The sequence below is a fragment of the Schistocerca serialis genome, chromosome 5 (assembly GCF_023864345.2).
Source record: "Schistocerca serialis cubense isolate TAMUIC-IGC-003099 chromosome 5, iqSchSeri2.2, whole genome shotgun sequence".
NCBI classification, from domain to species: domain Eukaryota; kingdom Metazoa; phylum Arthropoda; class Insecta; order Orthoptera; family Acrididae; genus Schistocerca; species Schistocerca serialis.
The window spans coordinates 128,495,873-128,513,455 of NC_064642.1; the positions used below are offsets into that span (position 1 = coordinate 128,495,873).

The 17,583-nt window shown below is 44.9% G+C and overlaps 1 protein-coding gene across 1 annotated transcript in view; it reads left to right on the top strand.

The window, feature by feature from the left end:
* The window catches only part of LOC126481792 (uncharacterized), a 327,057-nt gene that overhangs the window by 85,833 nt on the left and 223,641 nt on the right, over positions 1 to 17,583 (top strand). Inside the window, exon 8 of the mRNA XM_050105747.1 lies at positions 9,189 to 9,495. Coding sequence (XP_049961704.1) covers positions 9,189 to 9,495 — 307 coding nt within the window. The remainder of the gene's footprint in view (positions 1 to 9,188; positions 9,496 to 17,583) is intronic.

Here is a 17,583-nt window from a genome sequence, read left to right on the forward strand (position 1 = left end):
AATTTCTAACCGTTCTGGCAGATAGCAGAGTCGTAGTACAGTGTCAAAATGGCATCTACATACGACTCCCGTTACAGGTAGCGTGCTGTTATTGAATCCTCGTGTGCAGGAAAAGAAACCGTGGTGAACATCCGTAAACGTTTGTGTGCAGTGTATGGCATGCTGCAGTTGGTAGGAGTACAGTTGGGCGTTGGGTAAAGAAAGCTACAGCCTCAGGAAATGCAGAAACAGAGTTCCATAATCATACACGCTCGGGACATCTTGCCACAGCCACTGCTCTAGACATGCTTAATCGTGCGGATGCCATTATTCGTGCCGACCGGTGCATCACAACTCGACAATTGGCTCTACAGTTGGCAGTCAGCATTGGAAATGCGTCTCCAGTGATCAAGATTCTCGGATATTCAAAAAGAGATGCTCACGATTGGTTCCACGAATGCTCACAGCGGATTCAAGGAAAGGCCATTTCATCTGAAATGTTGGAGCTTAAAGATTCTCTGAGGGGAACACACTTTGAAGATGGCAGGGAATACATGCTCTTCCACAACGTTGGCGTACGGCCACAGAACCTGATGGAGAATACGCAGAAAAATAGCTCATGGACAAGACATGTTTATGTATGTTGTCAACAAATTCTGACTCTTGATAAGAAACGCGTTCTGAGAAAATAAATGTGGGGCATTACTTATCGAACGACCCTCGTAGATGTAGAAATGGATCTGCATTCACTGACAGCGCAAATTCCTGCCGCGTTAGAAATACGTCTGTGTCAGTTGGAATCATTTTACGACCACTGTGCTTACGCTTTGTTACATGGCTGCAAATAATACACCACTGTTTGTAAACGCACTGGACGGTGAGCGTTGATACAGCGACAAATCAGGCGACTTCATTCAAGATGTGGTTATGGGTACCATTCTGCCCTTCCGTCACGTCTCCACGTAGACCCGTGTTACGGCGGTGGCTTCACGCAACCGACTGTTACGTACACACCGCTTCGCTGCCACGGCTTAGTTCAGCGGCGAAGGCACACGTGACCACCTGGTATACCAGGTCTACACATCATTCTGAGCCGCAAAGCTTCGGTGTGTTGTTTTTAAGACGGCGACTAATATTTTGTGTGTTGAGTTTACTTCGTTCAATCGGTGTTTTATTTGTACTGTGAATAGTCATGTTGGTAGCCGGTATCTCTGGACAGCAGCTACTGAAAATTACAGGGTTACCGATGTTCGCAATATGTCGATAACGCACCCCGGGCGAAACCCAGCTTCCTGTTTGGGAACAAGGTGTGAGTTACGCTTCCCGCGTAGCCCGGGGCGACAAACCACGGCCGTGAGGAGATAACAAATTGCACGCAGATAAGGAGAATGTTTATGCGTCTATGTTTACAGTGTGGGAGGAGAGCTGTGATGAGCCGGGCAGAGTTACGGCGCACGCTTCTCGCCTGCTCGTTACGGTCGGCCGTAACAATGTCGATTACGTGGCGCAGCGGGCAGGGTCGCCGACCTGTCCCGCGATGCCCGATAGGCCAGACCTGCTCCGATAGCGCACGCTCCCCCCCCCCCCCCCCCACCTCTCATCATTCCACTCCCCACCCCCATCCAGTCTCCCCAACACCTCCAGTTCAACAGCACTGCAACAAGTGCCCAAGACTCAGCCAGTTTTCTCATGCCTCTCTCTTGCATACTATCGGCTGATACGTCCGTTACGATATGCATATGGCAGACTTTACAGTAGTGAAATCACCTGTTTGTTGAGTCGCAGTGTTACATTAACTCTTTGGTTTGTAGAATAATCGGAGTTTTGCAGCTTATACACAACGTCCTGCTAAAGCAGTTATCAGTTTGCAAATACTTTTTAAGATAAATGAACACAAATGTTGACTTTATTTTTGTTTTCCTCCGACCGGTTGCGGTCATAAACGACGTTCACGGTCCTGAACAAAATACAAAATAAAAATCGTACACAATGCAAAAAGGAAATGATGTTTGATTATATGTAATGAGGTGCATCACAGCTAATATGCTTATGATGCGGCTCCCACTTGATTATCCTCCTAGATGGTCATACGATCCTCATACGATTAATGAATGTGTTACTACCTGATGGCCTTAGGTGACTTATTGATTAAGCTACAAATAGGGAATTGAGATTACTTAAATTTTTGTTGATCTGTGAATAAGTGTTCCATTTTCTGACATCGTATGTCAGCATGAAAGGATTAATTACAGTGTGTGATCGACCGAAGCTCATAGATTGTATTATAGTAATATTTGTATATTTTATCTTAGCAAAGTGTACTTGCGCTTCGTTTTTGTACATTTTTGGTGACAAGTGGCATTATTACTAAGGCACCTGACAAAACATTATGATGATTTTTTGTATTATTCAAACTTCTTACTTTTGATTACGCGAATGTATATTGTTTCTTAATTGGATATGCTATTAGTACAACACTTCTGATTTTATGCCATGGAATAGCCCCCTAAAGGGTCCCGCTTGTTCTTATCGTTTCAAAAGATTGTGACTGTGATCATTTCTAATTACCTTTGCTGAAGATGTTTCAAATATTGGGTGTAATAGTAATTGCGTTATTGGACAGTACTTTTTTCTGAAAAATCTGTAAATTGCGTTAATACCTTTCAGCTATGGATGTAAGCATGAACTGGATATTTCCAGTATGGTATTTAACCCAGTCTGATAATTTTGTTATATGTTATTGTCAAAAGGTCACTCTTTAGTCTTTACCTCGACAAAGCATATTGTTATCATAAAGTAATTAAGTATGTAAAAAATTTATGTAATGTACTTTTAAATGTTTATTACTTTGTCTTCTTGAAAAGTTTGGTTGGAATGCAATTTTGTTAGTGTTATCTTCATCCTACCTAAGAATGTAATATCTTCGTCGCCATTGATCTTTCAATTGTTTACAATGAGTTCTGGCCCTATAATGCTAGTGTATGTCTCGTGTTGGTTCTCTTCAGTTAGTTGCTCTTCACACAGATATCGCGCTTCTAATGTTCGAAATGAATGATACTTTCAGTTTCAGTATGGCATGTTGGATGTAGATTAATTTTTCGACGTAAGTAATTTTCTTGTTACATTCGAAATAATCTTATGACCATATGACTCATTTCTTTTCTGCATTTGGACGTGATTTTTGTTTTTTGTTTTGAACAGAAGCGTGAACATTGTTTATGAACGAAGCCGGTCGGAATAAAATATAAAGTCAGCATTTGTGTGTTTTGCATTTTAAATAGTTATACACAACAGCCAAACAAGCTGGAAGTGACTTCTGATACGTCTCTACAGATATGTGGAACCATCTTGTCTGCAGTGCTTCCTATATCTGTGGAAGGATTCCTGGGGGGAGAAACATAGCAGACATAAGGACACAGTTGTTCCCACAAATATTCAAGATCAGTGGAGTGGTAGTGGCGTATGGCAGGGTAGGGTAAGGAGCTGGTTGAAGTAGTCTTGATCGTGTTGCTCTTGTCATTCGAGAGCGGTTCTGCCGTCTATCAGCGTGCATTATCGTCCTGAAACCTCCCATACTCCCCGGGAAGACAATAAGTAAGTACAAGTGAACATTATTTGCAACGTATTTGTATCAGGCAGAGCGATGATTCACTGGGTAAGCGACCTGGCACAAATATAGACAAATTCATGTACGTACACTACGATGATTTCGTATGACCCGTACCTGCAATGTCGACGTACCCGATCTGCCGCTACGCGCTCAACCACGTATTTATGTTACACCACCATAATGCACTCCTTTAATTAATTAGTTAATTAACGTCTAGAGGGCTGGGGAAAGGGCGCACTCAGATATCACTTAGTCGAAATTCTGGTAAAACCGTGCATCTATTCAGACCAGAAGCAACCTAAGTAAACGCGGGTTGGATTGTTCACAGGATCTAGTCGCTAGTTAGTTAACATCAGTCGTTATCCTTTAGTAACGGCAATTGATATCCACAACTCATCATCTTGCCTGATAGATTCAAATTGTGTTTCTTTCTGACACTTTAAAATAATGACGTGACGATCAATTTCTGTTCACGAGACGTCCATAACCCTGACGACGCGGATGAATGTACTATCCACGGCACGATAACGAAGCGAATGTCCAACCACTCGTGAAATATTATCGTTTGCGTACAATTTGTCTTGTATTGATCTTTCAGACTAAATAATCAAGCTTGCGCGTGTTCACGTTTTCCAAAAAAGGTCCCGTTATGGGTAATTATTAACCTCCATATAACACGTGTATTAGAAAGTCAGTAATATTTACAAAGCTGTTCATACACTTATTCAAGATACAGCATATGTATCAGGTGTCTCAAGATAACGACCGTTTAGAAGCGATTTTGTGGTTCGTGACGTTTAATAAGCCCTGTATTTCAAACATTCGTAAAAGCTACGAGTTTGTGAATTTAAAAAAAAAAAAAAATCATTTATCTTAAAATGTCACGATGTATGAGGGGCAAAGTAATATCAGAATTACGGTAATCGTGCCCTAAGGCATAGAGCGCAAAATTAAGGGGGAATAACATTGAGACTGAAATGGGCGAGCCAAGATCGAAAATCTACAGCCAACGTAAGCGAGCTTGAATAACGATGAATAATCACCATTCGATAAGCATGCGTCAAATATGTATGTGGGTTTTGTTGGTGGCTATGTGGACTCCGCTTAGTGGACTAAATATAGCGACGAGCGCCAATAGCACTACAGTTCAAAGAGAGAATTTTATGTAGTTTCAAATTACTATTCACAACTGACGGATCACGACAGTAGCTACACCGTTAGCCGAAATGACTTACTTTATTTTTTTTTAAATATTGCATGGACTGACGTAGCCAAGTGCTGTGAGTGATTGTCTCGCAAATCTGCTGTAAGCCAGGTAGAAAATAGTGAACACTGTCTGAAGACTGTTAACACAGGTATCGAAATCTTGTGCACAAAAATGGAGTAACAAGAGCGGATGGACAATCGTAAGAATACATTTTACTAATCCTGCCAAATTGTCTCGTAACTGATGATGTTACAGGGTAGGTTTAGACTGAAATTGGCGAAGAGATTTTTTCCGCATGGAGTATTACTTCCAACATAATTCAGAACCATTCCATGATCCACACCAAATTCTCCTTTGTTCGCCCAGCAATGTTCAAAGGGTTTATCACAATGCCCTTATCAGATCCAGTGGTCAACGGCGGTTTTTTTTTTCTGTTGAACATCAAGCAGAGATGAAGATAGTCATAGGAGCAGGAGATATCAAACTGAAATTCATAGGAATTCTCGAGGAAGAGTAATTCATGTACTAAGAAGGTGGCTTACGGAATACTGGCTAGACCGATTGACGAGTATTGCTCGTTAGTCTGCGACTGGTTTGGTGCAGCTCTCCCCTGTAGTTTATCCTGCCCAAGCTTCTTCATGTCTCTTCACATACTGCAACCTACTTGAACTTGAATATGCTGACGGAAGTTAAGGTTTAGCCCGATTCCCATTTTTAACCCCCCCTCCTCCCCAAACACTTCCTTCCATTACCGTATTACCGACTTCTTGATGTCTTAGGATGAATCCTTTCAGCCGATTCCTTCTTTTAGTACAGTTGTGCAGTAAACGCCTTTTCTCCCCTTCTCATTCAGTACCTCTTCGTTAGTTAATTGATCTAATCCAAAGCATTTCAAAGGTCCTTCTATGAGCTATTTATCACGTACTTTTCACTACGCACGAGGCTACACTACTTACAAATATATTCAGAAATGACTTCCTAACTCTTATATTTATATTCAATGTTAACAATTTGAATTCTGTAACACTTTCCTTGCTATCGCCAGTCTGCATTTTATATCGTGTTTACTTCGGCCATCGTCGTATGTTTTGCTACCCAAATAACAAAACTTATCTACCGCTTTGTCTCATTTCCTAATCTAATTTCCTCAGCATCGCCCGATTTCATTCAACTACATTCCTTTATCCTCAATATACTTGCATATCATTGCGTCTTGTAACCTCATCTGAGGACAATATCCATACTGTTCAACTGATCTTCCTATTCTTCTGCCGTCTCTGATAAAATTACAGTGTCAACGGCAAACCACAAGATTTTTATTTATCCTCTGTGAACTTTACTCTTTCCAGGTAGGATTAATAACAGACGCAGAGACTATCCGTAAAAGAGAGTCAGATTTTTTTCACGGGATCGTATCAAGTGTGTTACGAAGATGTTCATCAAATTCCAGTGTTAGACGCTACAAGAGAGGCATTGTCCATGTCAGAGTTTTACCGTTAAAATTACTAGAGCGGGCGTTCCAAGAATAGAGCATGTTCTTGTCTCCCACATACATTTCGCTAAATTACCAAGACTGTAAAAATCAGAGAAATTTGAACTCTAACGCGGCTTAGCGACGGTCATCCTTCCAAAGTACCATACGCGCATTGAACAGGAAAGTGGAAAATGATTGTCGTACGTGAAGTACCCTAAGCTAGGATGTGTCGCTCACATCGACACAGGAAAACAGTAATAAAGTTTACAAAAGTTTATTGACCAAAGAAAGAAACGTCTATTTCGACGATAATAACAAAATTACAGTGTCTCAGAGATATGAGGACTTGACAGTATGGTGATTCCAGAGTCTCACAAACTAGCACAATTAGTATGTTCATAGACAAATACACTTGTATGGAAAATACTCCAAGTCCGAATAAGCTGTCCTGAATAACACCAGCATATGAACAGAAAAGTCTACCCTGGATACAGTCTGATTGCGACAACTATGAAGGCTGAATACAGCAGCATCGGTCCTCACGATGGGGTGAATAGCACTCGCCCGGAGTCTAGCAGAGGTTCTCGGAAGCCGGAAGAACTGACCTGTGCAGCTCTGGCGCCGACCTTTACAGCGGCCGGCGGCGGTATACTTGCGGCACTATTTTCTGGTCACGTGTGTGGTGGACGCGAAAAGGTCCCTTGGAAGATGCGGCCTCTGCTAGTGCTGGCACCGCCCTCTGGTGACGGTTACTACTACAGAGCGAGTCCGCGACGCCGAGGCCTGCAGGGGCCATTTAGGCTACATGCGTGCCCGAGGTGCGAGAAGGGTTGCCGATTGCGTTTGCGAAGATCGCCGAAATAGCACGCCACATGCCGTAAAATGTGTGCATCGATTGTAGATATAAAATGTAGAGTATGAGCTCAGAATGTGAATTTGTTATAAAATCGGTCAAGAAGTTCTTTTTTCGCATAGAGTAATGTTAACAAAGATATTCCAAAAATGTTTCCTATGGAGTGATATTGCCTACATCGCCACAGGTTTGTCCAGCAGCAGTTAAGCAATTTTTCCAACGCGCGTTTGTGAAATCCAAACTTACCCCAACATCGTTTTCTGTCAAGCTACAATGCCGACATTTCGGTGAAGTAATTGGGAGTTACAACAGAGCTGTAAGAAGGAATGTCACGTGGCCTTATTAATGAAATCGGGGCAATATTCGGCACGACACGGAATATTGGAAAGTGAATGAAGCGTTAGAGTGCGTGACTGATTGGTACAGTTACAGGAACAAGCGCGGGACGTTCCGCGCGACACACACGCAATCACTGCCGCGGACGAACCGGTCTGGGTCCAGGTGGCTCCCCGCTGCGGTAATCGCGAGCTGTTCCCGTGGCGTGTTGCGAGAGGAGAACACGGGACGTTTTCCCTGAAATGTCGCGGCGGGTTTCACCGTGCGGTCCCCAGGCGCCGTCGCCCGCGCCGGCGCCAGCCACACGGCCGCGGGCGGAAGGTCACGGACACGGCGCTTTCCCTGCGCGTGCCAAATGTCCCCTGAAGATGGACGGCGCTGGCGAAACGTGCGCTCAGAGAAAACCACCTTTACGCTGCTAGTTTACTGCTACCGCTGTCCCGTTAATCTCATACTTTGTAGTCATTGCCACCAGCAGTAATAATCGCGTTAAAACAAATCTTGAGAAGTACGAGTAGGATTCGCAGACAGATGGCTCCGTACATGCGTAATTATGTGCAGGCACAGTTCATCTCTCCGCGAAATCGACAATTTCGACGATCTTTGCCTGTTATCGATATCGATAATGGCAAGATACACTATGTGATCACAAGTATCCGAACACCTGGCTGAAAATGACTTAAAAAAAAAAAATGGTTCTGAGCACTATCGGACTCAACTGCTGAGGTAATTAGTCCCCTAGAACTTAGAACTAGTTAAACCTAACTAACCTAAGGACATCACAAACATCCATGCCCGAGGCAGGATTCGAACCTGCGACCGTAGCGGTCTTGCGGTTCCAGACTGCAGCGCCTTTAACCGCACGGCCACTTCGGCCGGCGAAAATGACTTAAAAGTTCGTGACGCCCTCCATCGGTAATGTTGGAATTTAGTATGGTGTTGGCCCACCCTTAGCCTTGATGACAACTTCCACTCTCCCAGGCATACGATCAATCAAATGGTTCAAATCGCTCTAAGCGCTATGGGACTTAACATCTGAGGTCATCAGTCCCCTAGACTTAGAACTAAGGAAACCTAACTAACCTAAGGACGTCACACACATCCATGCCCGAGGCAGGATTCGAACCTGCGACCGTAGCAGCCGTGTGGTTCGGGACTGAAACGCCTAGAACCGCTCACACAAGCCTTCATACCAAGTGAAATATTCTTTTCCAGTCACTGATTACTCATCTCAACATACTTCGTGTCGGATCTACTGTTGTTAAAGTGTCAGATTACAAATGCAAAGGTCTCGGGTTCGATCTCCAGTCAGTCCTAGGATCTTAATTTGTCACACTTCTCACTTATATCATCTGTGGCACTGTTTGCTAATGTGCAACATCCCGAGTTGCGCCGTGATTCGGAATGTATGTGAAACTGTAGATCTCCGTGTAACTGCCTGGGAAGTCAGTTCAAAAGACGGAGGGAGGCAACAGGAGATTACATCCAACAGTACCATGTATCGTAAAGCAACGTGGTGGTCAAACCAGTCTTCAGAATGATGATGCTTTGTTTTTTTTCTAATGTCTGTATAGTTTTGAGACCAAAGCTATGGGACAAATTTCGCACTACACTTTGGCAGATGTCGTTACCGGCTGAGCAAGTAGTTCGGCTGCAGACGGGATGCTCGACTGTGCGCTTGCTTTCTTGATCCGCCGTTAACCTTAGTCCTCTGTTTGTGGTGTTGCAGTGCCGAAGCGACCAGCGAGGACAGCGAGGTCCAGAAGGAGCGTGATGCAGCCAGCACTGAGGACGGCCGCGGCCACGGCGACGGCGACGCCGACCGAGAAGGCGACGCAGACAGTGACGTCACGAGCGCGAGCGCAGACAGCCAGCCGGACGTGATGTCCGCCACGGCGGCGTCGGTGGGCGTGGGCGTGGGCGTGGGGGTGGGGGTGGCAGTGGGGCCCAAGGCGTCCGCCGGGCCTGCGCCCGCCCCCACCACCACCGCCTGCCTCTATTCCTACCTGCAGCAGCCCTCGCACCACCACTCGCAGGTATTCACGGACAGCTTCTCGTCACAGCAGTTCGATATAAAGAATGGGAAAGTAAAACTGGCCTGGAAAATTTCGCAATCGTCTTAAGCTACAGGAAATATTTTCAGGGACAGTTTCATTTCACTCACCCTGTACAACAGGGTCCCCCAGAAACTTCGAGGGGTCGTAGAGGGTATCTTGAGGAACAAATTGAGGGTAGGAACCAGTGACCATAAATCTCGTCCAGTGACGCTACAGAGCGTAGAGTTACAGGCGCCGACGTCTGCCAGCAGGCCAGCCCTTCGACATCAAACATTACTTTTTATGCTAACAGACCGTAGACAGAACGTCTCACAATGTAGACAGTAAAAAGTGTAGAGCAAGACACAGGTTGGAATGTACGCAACAAATAATTGATGACATAGGTGGGAAGTGCTACTCTGAGATTAAGAAATTAGCACAGGAGAGGAATTTGTGGCGGGCCGCATCAAATCGGTCAGAAGACTCAAGACTAAGAAGAATCATTGATTGTGACTAATTGCCGTGATCGCCAGTAAAGAAGATGGAGTTAGTTGCTGTGTATAAAGGCCTTGTTTGCTATGAATGCAATGCTCTGATGCCTCCCTGGATGGTGGTTTCCGACTCGTCTTTCCATCCGCACTTTATTTTCCTCCTGGAATCCTCTGAGATCTCCAGTGTTTTTCGGTGTAAAGGAGACAAACTCCAACCTATGGCTGAAACCGTAACAGAGTACCTCACTCATATGCGACAAGGCCGCCTATGCAGCAACTAGCTCCATCTTCTTCACCACTTGTTCATGGCAATGGCAATTAGTAGCCGTGACTGGATAACGAACAACATTGCGAGACGTTCCGCCAACGGTCCGTCAGTGTACAAAGTCACGTCTGCTGCCGAAGGGGTGGCCTTGTCGCAGGCGTCGCCAACAATAACTTCGGCACTCTGCAGCGTCATCGGATGGCGTTGCTGCGCACGGGTTCCTATACTCGGTTTATTCCTCGAGACACGCTCTACAACCCCTCGAATTTCGTCGCAACATTTCTGGGACACCCTGTATATCTGTACTCCGCAAGCGAGGGTACTGCTGCTACCAGTATCATGTTCCCCACATCCTGCCCTATTCGCTGGAAGGTACTTAAGGAGAACGGCTGTCGGTGTCTCAAGATGAGCTCCAATTTCCCTGATTTTTCAAATCGTGGGCATTTTACGAGACGCAACAGGTGTGTTAAAAATAATGGAGGTTTTTGTTATTTGGAGATAATTTTATTTATTCGTTTACATCAATGTTATCACCTTCCATGTAACTAGCATTAGATATTATACATTAACACCAGCGCTTTTTCTAATCCTCAGAACATTTCTGGAACTCGTCTTTCAGCTTTCAGCTCTCTCGGTAATGCATTTTTAATTTCAACTACGCTGTAAAACGACGTTCCCTAAAGGTTTTTCTTATTTTTGGGAACAGAAAAAAGTAACTAGCCGTCTTGTAGAATATCGAGGTTTGAGCATCATTGCAGTACTGTTTTTGTCAAAAAATTACCGACAAGCAACGAAGTGTGAGCATGTGCATTATCTTTGTGCAAAAACCAACAATTGTTTTGCCGTAAATCTGGGATTTTTTATTTTATTTTTAAGGGCTGCTTCATGCAGACTCCACTGAACTTCCAAGCAGTATTCCTTGCCGGTTGTTCCATCTTGTGGCAAGATTCCCTTAAAATCGGAGAACACAATGAGCGTAACCTTCACATTAGACTATATTTCTCGAGTATTTTTCGGTCTTGGCGATCCAGATTGCATCCATTGCGGCGACTTATACTTAAGTGTCAACTCCATATCTGTAAACTCCTACCCCATTATAACACATTTCAGCAGCTCTCCGTCCTTACTGATTTCATCTACCAACTGTTTAGCAACTTGTATTCACAGCTGTTTTAGTTCGAGATTCAGTAATTTATAACAAGTTTTGCTGCCACACGTTTCATACCTATAGCAGCCAAGACAATTTCTTGCAATGAGACAGTTGGAGTAACAACTTTATCAGCATCTCCTGTGATTATGGTTCGGCGATCATTCGTAATCATTTTTTTTCACTTTTTTCACGATTTACCGGCTGATGGCGTGTTACGGCATTCAGTGAGCACGTCATTTTCAGTGTCTTTCCAACCTTCTTCAAAGGCCTTACACCATTCGTTAATCCTTGTTTTACTCACAGTAGGCTCGTCGTAAGGAATATTTGATGTTTCTTAAAGTTTTGCTGTGGTTTATTCCGTTATAATAACAAAATTTAATGTAAATCTATTTTATACAAAATAAATAATCGCCCATGCTACCAAAACACATGTTACCTTTATGACAGCTGTCGTAACGTGTGATGAAATGAGCCCGCTCTGCCGGCCTGTGTGGCCAAGCAGTTCTAGGCACTACGGTATGGAACTGCGCGACCGCTACGGTCGCAGGTTCGAATCCTGCCTCGGGCATGGATGTGTGTGATGTCCTTAGGTTAGTTAGGTTTAAGTAGTTCTAAGTTCTAGGGGACTGATGACCTCAGTAGTTAAGTCCCATAGCGCTCAGAGCCATTTGAACCATTTGAACCAAAGTCATCTGACTTGAACCCCAAAAAAATCTATGGGACATGTTGGGAGAGTGAGTAAAACTCCGAAATCAGCATCGCCGCAATTTGGTGGGACTGCGCGATCAAATCCTCAGCGAGTGGCTTAACTTGGATGCGAGGCCGCAGCTCGTGGTCTCGCGGTCGCGTTCTCGCTTCCCGAGCGCGGGGTCCCGGGTTCGATTCCCTGCGGGGTCAGGGATTTTCACCTGCCTCGTGATGACTGGGTGTTTGTGATGTCCTTATCATTTCATCATCATTCATGAATGTGGCGAGTTTGGACTGAGCAAAGGTTGGGACTTTGTACGGGTGCTGATAACCACGCAGTTGAGCGCCCCACAAAACAAACATCATCATCATTAACCTGGGTGCGACCTACCTGCACAACCTTGTTGACTCACTGCCTAACCGAATCCAGGCGGTTATCAAGTCCGGGTGAGCGGCATTACACGGTATTAAATGAGGTTGGTAATGATTTCTGTAGGAGCGACTAATTTTTTGTGGGGCGAGCTTACCTCTGTAATGCTCCCGCGCTTACTAATCGCACCCTTGACGAGACGTTTTGCTGCTTCTTTAAATCTTATATCTCCTCTCTTAATCGTACCAGAGGAACCCCAGTCTGACGAGCAACACTTCATGCAACGACTGTAGTCCGTGCGTTAATTACATTTCCTTGGGACTTTTCAAATGAATTTCAGCCTGGCCGTTGCGTTTCCTAGAACTAGTCCTTTCTCTTTGTGTCGCTCCGGGCGGTTCCTGCAATGTATATTACTGTTGTTAATGGTGCCAGTGATTTACTACCGATGTTGTAATCGAACAGTAAAGCTTCTCTCTGCCTATTTTGCGCAATACGTTACAAGTAATTGCGTGCAGGATCAACTGCCGGTTCCTATATGAACCATCGATTCTTTGCCGCTATCGCTGCATTTAGCTTCAGTCTCTTGTTGTTGCAACTTTCCTATAGACAAACAACATAGTCCACGAACAGCGCCACGAAGTTCCCCAAATTATCCACGAGATGATGTACGCACTGCCTGGAAAAAAAGTGAAACACTCAGAAAAAATGGTAGGATGTCAACGGAACGTCGTACACGTACACACCATTAGCGGTCTTGTAAATGATTAGAGACGAGAGTGCATTAGCGTTGTTGATTTTTAGTGTTCTTACCAGGCCTGTTAAGGTATACAGGGAGCGTGAAGAGCGTCAGATGATGAATGATCATTGTGAAGGACACGGAGATGACGCGTACTCGTCTGAGACATCGTTATCAGCACCTGAAATTGTTTAAAAGGGGCCTCATTGTGTGTTTCCTATTGGCAAGTTAGTCGAGTCGTGCAATATGCAGATTTTCGGACATTTGGGTGTGAAAGAGGCCCGATCTTGTACTCCATAGGAACTTGAAGGCAGGTCGACCACGTCTGATGACCGCAAACTAGGATCGCCGTATTGTGCAACAAACACATCGTAACTCTTTCACGTCGAAGTTTGCCATTCGATAACAAATAATAGACTGCCTACAGCAGTATATGTCATGGACTAGGCAGCTACGGTCTCACGTGAAGGGCAGCTTTAACACCACAACACAAGCCTGTACGTCTGGAGTGGTGCCGCGACCGGGAAGCATAGACTGTTGAGGAATAGCGTCACGGTGTGCTCAGCGATAAATCTCATTTCTACCCCCGGATGACCATTTTCGGCGAGTATGGCAGCGACCTTGGGAGAGGTCCCAATCTTCCAATGCTTTGGAGAGGCACAGGGGCGTTGCTGCTGGCGTCATGGTGTGGAGAGCCATCGGGTATGAACTAGTAGTTGAGGCAACTCTGACGGCACAGTGGTACGGCGCGGGAATCATGGGTTCTCACGTGTTACCTCTCCTACACTAAAGAGCCAAAGGGACTGGACACCCACCTAATCTCGTGTATCCCCCCCCCCCCCCCCTGGAGGGAACTGACACCATGAATCCTGCAGGGTTGTCCATAAATCCATAAGCGTACCAGGGATTGGAGATCTCTTGTGAACAGCACGTTGCATGGCATCCCAGATATGCTCCATAATGTTCGTTTCTGGGGAGTTTGGTGGCCAGCGGAAGTGTTTAAAGTCAGAAGAGTTCAAAAATGGTTCAAATGGCTCTGAGCACTATGGGACTTAACATCTGAGGTCATCAGTCCCCTAGACTGAGAACTACTTAAACCTAACTAACCTAAGGACATCACACACATCCATGGCCGAGGCAGGATTCGAACTTGCGACCTTAGCGGTCACGCGGTTCCAAACTGAAACGCCTAGAACCGCACGGCCACTCCGGCCGGCGTCAGAAGAGTGTTCGTGGAGCCACTCTGTAGCAATTCTGAACGTGTGGGGTGTTGCATTGTCCTGCTGGAATTGCGTAAGTCCGTCGGAATGCACAATGGACATGAATGGATGCAGGCGATCAGGCAGCATGCTTACGTACGTGTCACCTGTCAGAGTCGTATCTAGAGGTCCCATATCACTCCAAATGCACACTCCCCACACCATTACAGAGCCTCCAATAGCTTAAATAGTCCCTTGCTGGCATGCAGGGTCCAAGCATTCATGTGCTTGTTTCCTTACCCGTACACGTCCATCCGCTGTTTAAAATTTGAAACGAGACTCGCCCGACCAGGCAACATGTTTCCAGTCGTCAACAGTCCAATTTCGGTGTTGAGGAGCATAGCGAGGCGTAAAGCTTTGTGTCGTACAGTCATCAAGGGAACTCGAGTGGGCCTTCGGCTTTTCAACAGCAATTAGCGGAAGGGAGAAGATTAAGAGAGTAACAGAAATAAAAAAAACGAACCTTTGGTATCCCAAGTATTGGCGGAGTCTCCTGCCTCAGCCGGCATGACCATTGTTCGCGCGTTTCTCCTACTGGTATTGATCCACTGCGTGTACAAACGACCTGTAGTCACCCTTGGACCACGCCTTAGCGCTAAAAATCAATTCTCATTAATGTTTGACGCCATAGCTCGTCGTTTGAAACACGCACAACGTGGATGATCCATTACAAACGAAACAATACCTTACATTGAACCTACGTCCTACGATTGTGCGCTCGAAGAAAAAACACTCCGTCTTGGGACTTATTCGAGATCATCTTCTTTAATGTTTTATTAGTGGAACTAAAGTGGAAAAGATCATCAATAAACAACGCGAACGTTATCTGCACGACAACATTTGCTTCATTAGCTGTTCTCAGCGTCTTCGTCTTCATAAGTTTTTCTTTATGTTACTTTTTGGTGAGTTCTTTCGCAACCTCCACATGCAGCCAGGTTCCTATTGCCCTGTTTGATGCGTGGATTCATTACTGTCGGTTGTGCTCGCTTATGACCGCCCATCTTTTCCTCGTGTCTCATGTAAGAAACTGATCTATTTCTCCAACAGCTACTTAGATAACCGTATCGCGCGCTTTCAACATACTTAACAATATGTACAGATTCATAAATGCGGTTTTGTGCGGTTTTCCATGCCCGTTTAGGCAAATGCTGGGCTGGTCTCCAATGTCCACCTCCGAATATACTATGCACAAAAATATAAAATAGGACAACGTTTACACGTTTTTAAGATTGAATATTAAGTACATTGTTTTTGTACTACTGATTTTTGTTTATTTCAAACTATTTTTCGGCTTATTGGGTCCTCTTCAGGAAAAAGGCAGAAGACGTACGCGATTTCTGTCCTTTAAAGTTAACTGTGGTGGCAGAAGGGGCATCGGGCCACGTAGTTAAAATAAATTTGGCAAATATTGAATACAGGAGCCCCTGTAAAAGCTGGGAAAACGCTCGGAAAGAGAGATTCGTCAGCAGCAGTTCCGCCAGTAACATCAACCGCTCAGTGCGACTTCCATTTGTTTGGACGGCCTGTTTGCTGACACTCCAAGCACTTCGTCTCTCTTAACTTAGCGTCAAGCAGATGTTCTTTCGACGTTAGTGTAAACCAGGATACGTGTTCCTTCTTTCTTTCTTTATATGCACGCCGTTCTCATCAGACATGACATAGCTTATTTACGCTCTATAAACAGAGAGTTCAGACTGTAAGCCTTTTATAACGATGTAACACAATTTTCTGCTTCGTAGCTGTTGACCGGGAAATTAAAAGCCCGCTGCCCTAAGTCGTTGGTATGTCTCACATTGAAACTGTTCGTCTGTTCATCGTATTTATGTTACCTCAATCCATACTCCTTTATTTCATCGTGATAAAAAAGTAAACAGCAAAGATGTATGGCCTTGTTGGCTGGGAGATCCAAAGGGCAGGTTCAGCTGCCTAATTGGAAAGGTTTTTCTGTCCTTCGCGCACAATGAATGACACCTCTCCATCGCGAAGTGTGATTTTTTGTGTTTAAGTATAGCTGATAATAAGTTCAAATGGCTCTGAGCGCTATGGAACTTAACATCTGAGGTCATCAGTCCCCTAGATTTAGAACTACTTAAACCTAACTAACCTAAGGACATCACAGACAGCCATGCCTGAGGCAGGATTCGAACCTGCGACCGTAGCCCCAGCGCGGTTCCGGACTGACGCGCCTAGAACCGCTCGGCCACAACGGTCGGCTGATAATAAGTGTCTTCTGTGAGTGTAATGTGTGTGGTGTCGTGTCGTGTTTGTTTTGGGTGGTGGTGATGTGAGAAGAGAGAGTGTGAAATCTGGTACCGCCACATAGCCCGCTCGAGTAGCACCAAGGGGGTCGCCAAGCCATCCAACGTCCGATCACCATGAACAGAACCACATACGCTCACTTCATGAGACACTGCGAAGAGGTTTGGAATTTAATCCCGGACTTTGGCGCAAAATCTGGTTGTCAGATACTTTACGTTACAACTCAGCCTTTCCTTTCCCGTAAAGGCAAAGGCAAATCAGTGAGCAGCACGTGGCGTGCCCAGGAGGTTACCCACGCCCGATGTTGCATAACTTCGGTGACCTGACGGACACCGGTGTATTCAAAGAGACAAGGCCGTTAGTATTGTGGTAATTATAATGTGTAGAACGTACAGTCTTCCACATTTTTGTAAGCAATAATTATTCAATCATTTCTCGATCTCTCTGAACACGTGCAAAGCCCTTTACTTGGAGTAATATAATCACAGAGAAAACGACCAGTTTGGTATCTGATTACAAAATCAGTGGTTAACAACTTGCACACGTTGCAACGTATTTAGGAGTAATGGTGATGAGCGCTATGAAATTGGACGATCATGTAAAATCAGTGTTATAAAAGGTGAGTGCAAGACTTAATTGTTGTTGGTAGGTCTCTAGGTAGGTGCAGTGCACGTTCAAAATCAGTCGTGTCGAAGACGCCAATGCGACCAATTCTAGAATACTGTTGCAGTGATTTCATCCTTGCCACGTAAGCATGACTACACAATCGGTCAGATTCAGAAACGTCATGCTATACATAGGATCGTAACAGATCGGTGTAGCCTACATAAAGTAGAACAGAAATCCTCGGAGAACTGAATGGGCATGCTTG